Raw genomic sequence first — 13,042 nt, 5'->3', positions numbered from 1 at the left:
GTTTTATGGTGATGCTTTGACCTTTCAGAAAGAGTAATAAACTTTTCTAACTAGGGCCATTAGGAAGAGTTAGATCCAGAATCCTGTTTTGGTTTGTTTTTGGTAGTTTAATGCAGATTAGTAAGATAAGTAAGAAAATACAGTAAGTAAAAAAAAAAAAGTGAAAAGCATCCATAATCCCTCCACCTGACAACTGCCTTTTAACATTTTGTGTGTATCCTTCCAGGTGTATTTAAATTCACTCATATGCCCTATCCCTTTATGCAGACATGTTTTAATAAGAAATGATAATATTCATGTTTATATTTTTGCAATGTTCCTAAATTTTTGGATCCATTGCTAGATGATCTTTCAGGATAATGACATCTCCATTAGTAATGTTTTGCAAAATTGTGTGTCTATTGAATTAAACTTGGTAAATATTGTTTCATTTTGGTACATGATTTATATCAAGGTTGTTCAGTAGAATGCCATGTTGGTCTTTTTATTAGATAATTATTTTATTCCTTTCACTTTTAAGCAAGTCAGCATGACAACTTGACACCTAAGCTAAGTACAGAAGAACAGTGTCTTCCGGTTTAGTTCTTTCTTTTAAAATTCTGTAACAATGTTTAAAGTGCTTGTCATCTCTTATAAAAATAATTATGCATGAATACAAAAAGAAATTACTAATATGTCAACCTTTCCAGAAAATTCGGAAAATGCACACCTCAAAAGGCTAATTTACCTTTCTATTTCCCAAATTCAGCATGTCCCAAATTACCATACAACAAGGAGACAAGCCCTTCTTTCTACTTTGCCAGTGAGTTGGGTTTTTTATACTAATTTTTAATTGTACAGTAAAACACTTTTTAAAGAATACATGTTAAGGGTGTAGACTTGTTGAACAGTATTTTCCTTGTGCCAGTCAAATTATTGAAAGTATTTGTATCTGTAAATAATTCAGTTTTTAAAATGGAAATATAATGCAGTTTAGTAAGAAGGCTGGAGTTAATGAAAAATGGAGTTGTTTCAGAAATCAATTTTTGCATACCAAGCAAATGTGACTGGGAAATACCTAATAATTTCCTTGTTCAGAGAAACTTTTCCTAAACAGCTTTATACATGCACGCACGTATACACACACACACACACACACACACACACCAAGCCACAAGCTTAGTATAAACTTAAAATGTTTGTTTATATTCTGATAAGAAGAAATTTATGCCTACCAGGATTTTTAATTGAATAGGATTGATGAAATACTAAGGGAAAAACTTTTCAGTCCTGTGCATGGCTAAAGGTTTTAAATATTCAGGAAGGGCCGGGCACGGTGGCTCACACCTGTAATCCCAGCGCTTTGGGAGGCTGAGGCTGGTGGATCATCTGAGGTCAGGAGTTCAACACCAGCCTAGCCAACATGGTAAAACTCCATCTCTACTAAAAAATGCAAAAATCAGCTGTGTGTAGTGGCATGTGCCTGTAATCCCAGCTACTCGGGAGGCTGAGGCAGGAGAATTGCTTGAACTCTGGAGGCAGAGGTTGCAGTGAGCCGAGGTCATGCCACTCCAGTCCAACCTGGGTGGCAGAGCGAGACTCTGTCTCAAAAAATAAAATATTCAGGAAGCAGACCCCTCAGGATGTCTTGAACTCTTAAGCACAAGAGATCATGACCTCTCAGGTCATTATCTTGGACAGCACGGGTCCCCTCTCCCCACCTGACAAAAAGTACAGAAATGGTTGCTCCTTCATGGAGAAAGTCTGGGCAGAGCTTTCTTTCGGAAATGAACTTGTAAGGTACATTTTTCCTATTGGTAGGGCAATTTGTAAAAATAAGGGCCGGATGCTGTGGCTCACGCCTGTAATCCCAGCACTTTGGGAGGCCGAGGTGGGTGGATCACTTGAGGCCAGGAGTTCGAGAACAGCCTGGCCAACATGGTGAAACACTATCTCTACCAAAAGCATGGTGGCGCGCACCTGCAGTCCCAGCTACTTGGGAGGCTGAGGCACAAGATTTCCATGAACCCTGGAGGTGGAGGTTGCAGTGAGCCAAGATGGCACTACTGCACTCAGGCCTGGGCAACAGAGAGAGACTCTGTCTCAAAAAAATAAAAATAAAAATAAGGCTAGTCTCTTGGACTTTGGTATTTAAATGGAAAGAGTACTAATATTTGTAGAAATCCTTTAGAAATTTGTGCCATTAATATTGTCACCTTGTATGAAATATTGTATTCTAGAGGATATTAAGGATTCAGATTTTATGTTAGGTACAACATTTTGAGTTATTTTGGGGTGACTCAATGTCTGACTCTACTAAATGCCATATTAGCATTTAAAATGCATTTGACCTTAAATCTTTGTTAATTATACCATGACTTGGTATCCAAAAATAAACTGATACATACATACATACATATGTATATGTGTGCATATATATATATTATTTATTTGGTGCTAGGAAATGTTAAATTTAATCCTTTAATAGATGCTCTTTAAAAAGGAGTCTTGCTGTATGTATATACTATTAAAGGGGAAACTATGTCTGTGATTGTAGTGTGTAAAAGATAGTGTCAATCGGTGATTTTATTATGTACTCAATTTGAGGTCTCAAATGTAGTTATCCTCACCATCTTACTGTCTCTGTTAGTAGTTTGGTGTCGTCCTGGTAAGTAGCTGAAAGGTCCTTAATCATTACACCTAAGCCTTAATTGCCTTAGCACAACTTCTCTTAAAAGGGAGTATCAGTACTTTTTAAAAGAAACTAACAGTTGGGCTGCTAATTTAATTTGCTGCTTCATTTTCCCCTGTTCTAAGCCATTTTGTGATGGTTTGGTCAAGTTGCCTTTTATTCCCCTTTTGGAGTTTTCGGCTTTCCTTCACTTCCCTTTTTCTGAATTTAACATCAAATTTACAAGTTGGAAGATTTTGTTTTATTTTTAAAGTTTTGCAGTGCTGGTGATCTCTTATGACTTGTGCATCCAAAGTCAAAATGACAAAACCTAGTAACAAATTAAACACACAGCTTTATGTACTGAATTTGCTTCAGTGAGATCACAGCTAAGGAAACTAGTTCTGGAATGTGGTTAGTGTTATTAAGGATTTTTGACTGATCATATATTTAGAATCTTAAATATTTATGTCAAGGAACACTGAGTGGGAAACTTCTGGACTATGTCTGGACCAAAGAAGCATATGTCTTTGATTATCTTTAATCCAAAAGATTTTATGAAGACTTCTTAAGTTTTATAAATAGAAGTTTAACTGATGAATAAATCAGAATTACAAAGAAAATTCACTTTATTTTTAACGTCTCTGGGATCTTTAGCCAGAATGAGCATGTATAACAAAAGCAGTGAAATAATATGCGTGGGTCAGAACCCACGGCCCTTCCCGCTGCACTCTCCTTTTCCCTGACTCTCCTGTGTTTTTTCCTTGTTTACCTTATCTTGGTTCCTTTTATTTTTTATTTTTATTTTTTTTTGAGATGGAGTCTCACTCTGTCATCCAGGCTGGAGTGCAGTCGCGCAGTCTCGGCTCACTGCAACCTCCGCCTCCTGGGTTCAAGCAATTCTCTGCCTCAGCTTCCAGAGTAGCTGGGATTACAGGCGGCTGCCACCACGTCCAGCTAATTTTTTTGTATTTTAAATAGAGACAGGGTTTCACCATCTTGGCCAGGCTGGTCTTGAACTCCTGACCTTGTGATCACCCGCCTTGGCCTCCAGTTCCTTTCTTGTCTCTCTTGTCTTCCAAGCTATTTTTTTCATTGACTTAAATTTTCTTCCTACCCCACTTTGTATCACTCTTACTTAACTGGCCTATCAAGGAGCCGAACTGTATTTTTGTTATGAGTATTGATTTAAAGTATAAGTTTCACATTTCTCCCAATTTATTATTATTATTATTTATTTATTTGTTTGTTTGTTTGAGACGGAGTTTCACTCTTGTTGCCCAAGCTGGAGTGCAATGGCGTGATCTCAGTTCACTGCAATCTCCGCCTCCCGGGTTCAAGCTATTCTCCTGCCTCACTCTCCCAAGTAGCTGTGATTACAGGCGCCGCCACCATGCCCAGCTAATTTTTGTATTTTTAGTAGAGACGGGATTTCCCCCTGTTGGCCAAGCTGGTCTCGATCTCCTCGCCTCAGGTGATCCTCCCACCTCGGCCTACCAAAATGCTGAGAAGGGAAATATTTCTAATTAACTTTTTAAATTTTGTTTGCAATATGTGATACATATTTTACGCATCCTTTGTGATTTTTGTTCGTCTTGTTTTTAATCAATGCCTTGCAGTTTACTGGTATTTAGGTAGGGAAAGGATTTTGTTTTTGTTTTTTTAAACAAAGCCTATGTGCATTCACTCAGCTTGAGTATTTGTGCTATGCATGCAGATTAGCTATAGATCAGAACACTGTATTATAGTCTTTAAATATTGGTAAACTTAAATTGCAGAGATGCCTTTTAAAAATGCATAGTAAAAATATTTCATCTTTACTTTTCTCTTCAAATGATTTCAAGATTTTTACATTTTTCCAGTTGATGAATAACTTAATTATGAGACTTCATGGGCATAATTATTTTCTATATTTATTGTTACTTTTTAATATTCTTAGTACTTTGCTTAGAAGGTAATTAAACGTGAAATTTACAACTTTTTAGTACAAAATTTCTTGAATAAAGTTAAAAAAAAACCCTCTGAGATTCTGTACTGTATCTTTATGAACCACCATGAACAGAATTTGGGATTTGGGAATTGCTTTTCCTTAGACAGATTTAGTGTTGCTACAAATGACATTTTTAAGAGGCTGGGTTGGGGGTAGGGGTTAGTGCTAATGGTTTAACAGTAGGGGACCATGGACAACTGTAGACATCACTATCCAATAGAACTTTTGGTGGCAAGGTGCGGTGGCTCACGTCTGTAATCCCAGCACTTTGGGAGGCCAAGATGAGTGGATCACCTGAGGTCAGGAGTTCAAGACCAGCCTGACCAACATGGTGAAACCCCGTCTCTACTAAAAATACAAAAAAAGTTAGCCAGGTGCGCATTTCGTCCCAGCTACTCAGGAGGCTGACACAGGAGAATCACTTGAACCCAGGAGGCGGAGGTTGCAGTGAGCCGATATCACGCCACTGCACTCCACCCTGGGCAACAGAGCGAGACTCCATCTCAAAACAACAACAAAACTGCGCTGTCTACCGTAGTAGCTGCTTAGCTACAAGGGGCTTTTTTATTATTCAAAGATCAATTTTTAGGCTGGGTGCAGTTGCTCATGCCTGTAATCCTAAAACTTTGGGAGGCCGAGGTGGGCGGATCACTTGAGGCCAGGAGTTCGAGACCAGCCTGACCAACATGGTGAAACCCCGTCTCTACTAAAAATACAAAAATTAGCCAGGTAATCCCAGCTACTCGGAGGCTGAGGCAGGAGAATCACTTTAACCCAGGAGGCGGAGGCTGTAGTGAGCCAAGATTGGCCACTGCACTCCAGCCTGGGTGACAGCAAGACTGGGTCTCAAAAATAAACAGGGCCAGGCGCAGTGGCTCATGCCTGTAATCCCAGCACTTTGGGAGGCCGAGGCAGGTGGATCACTTGAGTCCAGTAGTTCGAGACCAGCCTGGCCAACATGGCAAAACCCATCTTTACTAAAAATACAAAAATCAGCCAGGCATGGTGATGCTTGACTATAGTCCCAGCTACTCGGGAGGCCGAGGCAGGAGAATCGCTTGAACCTGGGAGACGGAGGTTGCAGTGAGCCGAGATGGCGCCACTGCACTCCAGCCTGGGCAACAGAGTGAGACCCTGTCAAAAATTAAATAAATAAATAAATACATTTTTAAGATGAACGTAAGATTTTTACAAAAACAAACAACAAACTCGGGTTCGAAATTTACATCAAATCTTTTAGACCAAGTCAGTGCCTATACAACTTAGGGGAGCTGGAAGTAAACTTAATGAGTATGATGATGATGGAGGGCCTGTTAATAAGCCAGCAAGTTAGAAAAAAAGGACTGTCTTGATGGACTCATGAGACTGAAGCTCAGAATTGTTCATCGTTTGTACGTTTGTTCTAGCTCCCAGAAGACATTCACTACCCTTAAAAACATTCAGAGAATATGTTGCCACAGTTTTCTTGTTAAAATGTTCTGGCATATGTTAATTCCTACAGTCTGGAAAATTTTCCCATTGTATAAACAAAGCTGCTGTGTCCAGTCTAAACTGGGTATGAAGGAATATTAATGCCAGCTGTGGCATTGGCAGTGGATGCACAGGTGATCCTAGAACTGGCTCTTTGCCTTGCCCTTTCCTCTACTAAGAGATGGCTTTGCATCTCGAGATGTAACTGGGCTGGAGAGTTGGTGGCCCTTAGTCCTACAACACCTAGCATTATAGAACTGCTCCATGTGCCTTGCCTAACCTTCTGCACACCATTTACATGGGATATACCCAGAGTCATCTAGTCATCTATGCTGGTGACTCGGCAGCCTTGCTTACCAGACTGCTGGAGCTAGGGTGCCTGGTCCCAAAGCTGTGCTTGCTTCTCTCCCCAATCAGTCCTGCATATGTCTGTGTTCGCTAACACGTTATATGAAGAATGTGGGAAACTATTTTGGAATCATTTCTGTGTACGAGCTTATTATCTTGAGGGATTTTAGGATTCATTTCTCAAGAGAGGGCTGGGAACTATGCCTTGCTAGAGTTGTCTTGAGAACGCTCTGTTCTCAGCTCATTGCCACATGGAGGTTAGTTTTGTATCATCAGTGTGCTGTCCATAGTCACTGGAAGCAGTGAACACATCCTACTCTGCTTCTGATTCTCCACTTACTGTTTTTGAAACACATGAACAGGCCGGACACGATGGCTCACGTCTGTAATCCCAGCACTTTGGGAGGCTGAAGTGGGCAGATCACTTGAGGTCAGGAGTTTGAGATCAGTCTGGCCAACATGGCAAAACCCCATCTCTACTAAAAATACAAAAATTAGCCGGGCGCGGTGGCTCACGCCTGTAATCCCAGCACTTTGGGAGGCTGAGGCGGGTGGATCACAAGGTCAGGAGATCGAGACCATCCTGGCTAACACAGTGAAACCCCGTCTCTACTAAAAATACAAAAAATTAGCCGGGTGCGGTGGCGGGCGCCTGTTGTCCCAGCTACTCGGGAGGCTGAGGCAGGAGAGTGGCGGGAACCCGGGAGGCGGAGCTTGCAGTGAGCCGAGATGGCGCCACTGCACTCCAGCCTGGGCGACAGAGCAAGACTCCGTCTCAAAAAAAAAAAAAAAACAAAAATACAAAAATTAGCCAGGTGTGGTGTGGCATCCCTGTAATCTCAGCTACTCGGGAGGCTGAGACAGGAGAATTGCTTAAACCTGGAAGGCAGAGTTTGCAGTGAGCCTGGGCAACAGAGTGAGTGAGACTCATATCTCAAAAAAAAAAATGAAAGACATGAAGAAATGGTTTTTGTACCAAGGTTTGGCCCATGCTGCGATTCACAAAGAATTGGCTTTCAGTTCTTATCTTTATTTTGACTTAAACTGGCCCATCATGTTGTCCTTTGAAGTTACTCTAATAAATTTCTTTCTAAAGGGCTGAGGCACTCAGAAGGGAGTTTACTTTTCTATATTTTATAAAGCAAAGGTGGGAGATTCTCCACTGGGGCCTGGGAAGTAAACTGAATGGCAGAGGGGCTGCTGTGATTAGCTGAGATAGATTGTGGGCCTTCGGCCCTGATGATAGATCCCTGGCCCTGCCACATACCATACACAGTGCCCACACCCCCCCACCACCACACCCAGTGCAGTCTGTGCCCTCAGGACATTGCTCCAGGGCAGTAGCATGGTGAGGTTAGCCAGATGATGGCCTTGAGCTAAAGAGTGTGCGCCTAAAATGCACTTGTTTGAGTAGTTTCTGCCTGTGCCTTCAAGTCGTGTTTTTGGGAAAACACTTAGTGACTGTTCAGAGTAAAAGCAAACTAATTTGATTTTAATATCATATGTAGAGCTGTATTATATGAACCAAATGCTAGTCTGTTAAGCAATAGCTACACTTATTTTTTCAAGACAATGGATGATTTAAATGGAGTCACCTATAGAAATTGGTAGTGGCGTGAGTTATGCATTGTAACCATCAAGAAAGTTCAGTTGATGAAGTGTAGAGGAGCGATGCAGGTTGTCACACATCGGTTGTGTACATGCTCCTTTTTCTTTCACTTTAGTTTCCACGGGCTCCCTTGCTCAGCAGTATGCGCACCCTAACGCTACCCTGCACCCACATACTCCACACCCTCAGCCTTCAGCTACCCCCACTGGACAGCAGCAAAGCCAACATGGTGGAAGTCATCCTGCACCCAGCCCTGTTCAGGTAAGGGCAACTCAGAGGTCTGCATGGAGTGGCTTCCTCATCCTAGTATCTGAGTGCTTTCTTCAGGTGTCAGGTATTGCATCGTCAGAACACATGGCATGTCCACTCTCATGAAGATGGATACAGCTGTGCCCCTGGGGTGGTTGCTTTTTTTAAGAATCACATTTAAGATACATATTGATAATAGGTGATTGGATAAGCTCTGGAAACTTGCGTTAATGAAAAATCAAATTTAGCATAAGGTTCATAAGGCAAATTCCTATTTGCTTGGGACTTTTAAATTTTAATTAAGGTTTATGTGATGAGGTTATTTTCCTATGAGCTTCTTGAATTATATTTGCTAATGGAGGTAAAGACTCTTTGATATTTGTCAGTTCCCTGGGGCAGTAGTCTTGTTTAACTTTAGTATGCTCAGAAGCTTCTAACTGCCAGGCCGAGAATCAGGCTTCTGCACCCCAGAAAGGAATGTCCAGATGGGAGGCACCTCCAGCCTTGTTCTTACCATCCTGCACATTCCCCTGTACTTTCCATTGCCCCTCATCATAGGCCCACGTGTGCAAAGCTCAGTTTTGTGAGTATCCCTTGGCTGCTTTTCATTAAAGAAGTTTTCCTCTCAATTCTTTCCTGTCGCTTTGCAGCACCATCAGCACCAGGCCGCCCAGGCTCTCCATCTGGCCAGTCCACAGCAGCAGTCAGCCATTTACCACGCGGGGCTTGCACCAACTCCACCCTCCATGACACCTGCCTCCAACACGCAGTCGCCACAGAATAGTTTCCCAGCAGCACAACAGACCGTCTTTACGATCCATCCTTCTCACGTTCAGCCGGCGTATACCAACCCACCCCACATGGCCCACGTACCTCAGGTAAACCAGCTTTAGCCAACTTTCTGTGAAGGCCAAGTAGAATGTGAAGGTTATCAGTAAGCAGCTAGAGGCTCTCCCAGCTAGGAAACCCTGTGTGTCATGCCATTTGCCTGTCTCCTTTTCCCGCTCAAATACACGTGATCTGGCCCTAAGGGAATGTTTGTGTGGTTTTGTCATGGGATCAGTGAAGGTGCTGATTGGTCAGTCCTTTAGTTTTCCAACTGAGACCTTAAAAATATCTTTGACTCTGGAATGCAACCCAGTCCTTCTTTCCTTTCTGTGTCTGCTTTGCTACGTCTATATAGCCTCACTACTCTATATATGTGTACATATATATCCCCCTCTACACACTTACCTCGAAAGCCAGGCGGGGATGATGGCCTTCACAGAGTCTCAGCTCTCCGAGGTGACTACTGGGACCTGTCAACTTGATTGTTACTCACATGAGTTCCAGACACATCTCTCCAATTGTTTTCCCTGGTTATTCATATATCTGCTTTGACCATAAGTTGTACTCTTGAGAGGGCTTGGCCTTGGACATTGGTGCAGTGTAACTAGAAGCTGGAAGCACCCAGGTGGTCCCATTTTTCTTGAAGAGCAGCCCTGGAAGCACTTGGGAGCTCACCTCCAGTGTCAGCTGCTCCAGGTGAAAGGTGTGCTTGCCATCTCCGTGGTTGCTGTTTGCATCAGCTGCTGACAAGGTCCCTGCACTCCAGGGCCCAGGGGATTGTCTTAATGAGGAGAAGGAGCTGCACTGAAGTTGGGCTCTAACGCTGGCCTTGAGGCCCTCCCTGGGGCTGTTACGGGTGAATTGGCTGTATTAGATGTCTCTGCTACTTCATAACAGAACTCTCTGAGGCGGGTCTAAGTGAGACCTGCCACAATGAATTCCATTTCCTGTTAAATAGTGCGCCAGTGAGGCTCTGGCAAGGTGTGGGCTAGAGATGCGACTCAGTTGGATCTATCTCTCAGAAGGCTACCTTGTAAGTAGAGTTCCACAGCTCTGGGAAGTTTGGGCGTCCTCACCCTGCAAAGTTTAGGTTCTGTGGTGTAGCGCACTGCAGTTGATTTGCTTTTTGATAGTGGGGAGGGAAGCCGGTTTGGTCCGTGGCGGCCAGCGTGGTTTGGTGGAGTCAGCTTCATAAGAGCTGGGGTCCTGTAGGTGTCTAGCAGAGGCTGGTGGCTAAGTAGGCATGTGAACTTACATGTAAGTCAGGGATCCCTAATACCTCACTGTGTTTTTGTGCTGAAAGGGCAAAAAGGTTAACACAGGGAAGCTCAAATATGCCATGTACCCATTTGAATACATGAGAGTAAAAACGGCATTTCATCCAAGGCTCATCATAGTCTAGAACAGTGCACAGTGTGGGAAAAAGGAAACAAGGGCTCTTCCTGGCCCTGCCAACCCCCTGCAGAGCTGGAATCCAGCTAGTTTGGGCTGACTAAAATCACCTTTCCAATTTGACAGTGAGTGAGACCAGGTTGAACTTGGTAGAGAGACACTGGGCTGGCCCAGATCTTCCAGGTTACTCCTTTCCATCTCACTGGAGCCATTAAAAACTCCAACTCCTCCTGCTCCATCAGCATATCTCTCAGAGAGTCACGGGGGCCTAAGAGTCTCTTTGCACTGCCTGGTGAGCAGGCCAGAAGCAGAGGGAGAGAGGCAAATGAACAGAGGTCCAAGTAATTCACATACTGGACTGTGACAGTCTCTGCTTATTAATGTAGTAATCTGCTTTCCTGTTTGAAAGGGATGTTATCTGCAAAATTGCCTCAGGCCCCACATGGCAGCCTGATTCTGAAGCATCATTGAATCTTGTATGATATTAAGTTGAGAAAGCTACCCTTGGATCCGGTGTCTAATCATTGTGAAGATCTTATCCCATATGTAGAATACAATGATCAGAAATGTCAAGGGCTAGGACAGCACAGCCCTGACTTCTACCTAGGCTCACTTGGTGCCTGCTCCCTGACCCTTCCTTGCAGGATCTACCCAAAGGTGAAGCACATCTTCAGGTCAACAGATAATCTACTAGAGACTGTCCCCAGAGAACAGAACTGGGCCCTGAGGCCCACCATTGCCTTTTCCTGAGAGTCCCAGCCCAGTGAAAGGAACACAGTTGACATGTTGTTGAAGCTGGAGATGTTGCCTGTATGCGTAAAAGAGCTCTCTGTTTCAGGCTCATGTACAGTCAGGAATGGTTCCTTCTCATCCAACTGCCCATGCGCCAATGATGCTAATGACGACACAGCCACCCGGCGGTCCCCAGGCCGCCCTCGCTCAAAGTGCACTACAGCCCATTCCAGTCTCGACAACTGCGCATTTCCCCTATATGACGCACCCTTCAGGTGAGGCGTGTGTGTGCAGGGGCCGCCGGGGCACCCCAAAGCATTCTGCTCGCACAGGTGGAATGGCAGGCAGGGCCAGTGCTTCAAGCCCACATTTGAGAACTAGCAAGACCCATCCAGGAGTGTGCACAGGAGGGACTGTGACGATCAGTTTAGCATCAGGGCCTGAGGCTTCCGGGAGCCGAGTCTGTGTGTGTTCTGATGGTATACAGGATTTGGCTTGATGAGAAGCAGCAGCAGCAGCATTCTGTGTAGCTGATGCATGCCTAGGACTCAGTTGGCCTTCCTTGTTATGATAGGTTGGACAGGGCAGTGTTTTCCTTCCTGAGTCCCAAAAGTCTGACATGTGGGGGGTTATTACCATGGCAGAGTTTGATTGTAGCTCTGGAGAAGATACTGCTGAGAAAGCGCTGTGGATGGACTGGCTTTGAGTGTAGCGTTAGCCCCAGCCTATGCCCTGACCAGGGGAGAGCGCCCTGTGATTGTGCTCTACTACTTGATGGCTGCCATGGCGATACTTCACAGTCTGACCTGTTATTCTGAAAGCAGTACTGGTGCTTGGCTAATATTTGGGGAGGGGGTTTGTTAAGGCCTTTTTTTCTAACCCATGAACAAGTCTTCTGGGAGTTTTACCTGAAGTGGTTTTACGTCTGACTGGTTTGTTTCTACCCACCCACCCAACCCTCCCCACTTTGGTGCAGATGGGAGGGGGGAAAGCGAATTCAATTTTGAGTCTTGTTCAGCTAGCACGAGGATAGTTTACAATCATGTGCTGCAGAGACACTAGGCTGATGTGTAGTGTTGCCAGTTTTCTGTTTCAATGTTCGCTTTTCTTTTTACAGTACAAGCCCACCACCAACAGCAGTTGTAAGGCTGCCCTGGAGGAACCGAAAGGCCAAATTCCCTCCTCCCTTCTACTGCTTCTACCAACTGGAAGCACAGAAAACTAGAATTTCATTTATTTTGTTTTTAAAATATATATGTTGATTTCTTGTAACATCCAATAGGAATGCTAACAGTTCACTTGCAGTGGAAGATATTTGGACCGAGTAGAGGCATTTAGGAACTTGGGGGCTATTCCATAATTCCATACGCTGTTTCAGAGTCCCACAGGTACCCCAGCTCTGCTTGCCGAAACTGGAAGTTATTTATTTTTTAATAACCCTTGAAAGTCATGAACACATCAGCTAGCAAAAGAAGTAACAAGAGTGATTCTTGCTGCTATTACTGCTTAAAAAAAAAAAAAAAAAAAATCAAGACTTGGAACGCCCTTTTACTAAACTTGACAAAGGTTCAGTAAATTCTTACCGTCAAACTGACGGATTATTATTTATAAATCAAGTTTGATGAGGTGATCACTGTCTACAGTGGTTCAACTTTTAAGTTAAGGGAAAAACTTTTACTTTGTAGATAATATAAAATAAAAACTTTAAAAAAATTTAAAAAATAAAAAAAGTTTTAAAAACTGATCAAGTTAGTGTGTGTCTGTATAAGCTACT

General features: G+C 43.4%; 1 protein-coding gene across 1 annotated transcript in view; it reads left to right on the top strand.

Moving 5' to 3' along the window:
• ATXN2 (ataxin 2) overlaps positions 1 to 13,012 on the top strand; it is a 105,204-nt gene extending 92,192 nt beyond the window's left edge. Inside the window, exons 18-21 of the mRNA XM_011997883.1 lie at positions 8,183 to 8,328; positions 8,967 to 9,194; positions 11,375 to 11,543; positions 12,386 to 13,012. Of these exons, the coding sequence (XP_011853273.1) occupies positions 8,183 to 8,328; positions 8,967 to 9,194; positions 11,375 to 11,543; positions 12,386 to 12,414 (572 nt within the window). The 3' untranslated portion in view covers positions 12,415 to 13,012. The remainder of the gene's footprint in view (positions 1 to 8,182; positions 8,329 to 8,966; positions 9,195 to 11,374; positions 11,544 to 12,385) is intronic.
• The last annotated feature ends 30 nt before the right edge of the window (positions 13,013 to 13,042 follow it).

Source organism: Mandrillus leucophaeus, unplaced genomic scaffold (assembly GCF_000951045.1).
Source record: "Mandrillus leucophaeus isolate KB7577 unplaced genomic scaffold, Mleu.le_1.0 Scaffold55, whole genome shotgun sequence".
NCBI classification, from domain to species: Eukaryota; Metazoa; Chordata; class Mammalia; order Primates; family Cercopithecidae; genus Mandrillus; species Mandrillus leucophaeus.
The sequence above is the reverse complement of the archived record's forward strand: the minus strand, read 5'-3'. Positions and strand labels throughout refer to the sequence as shown.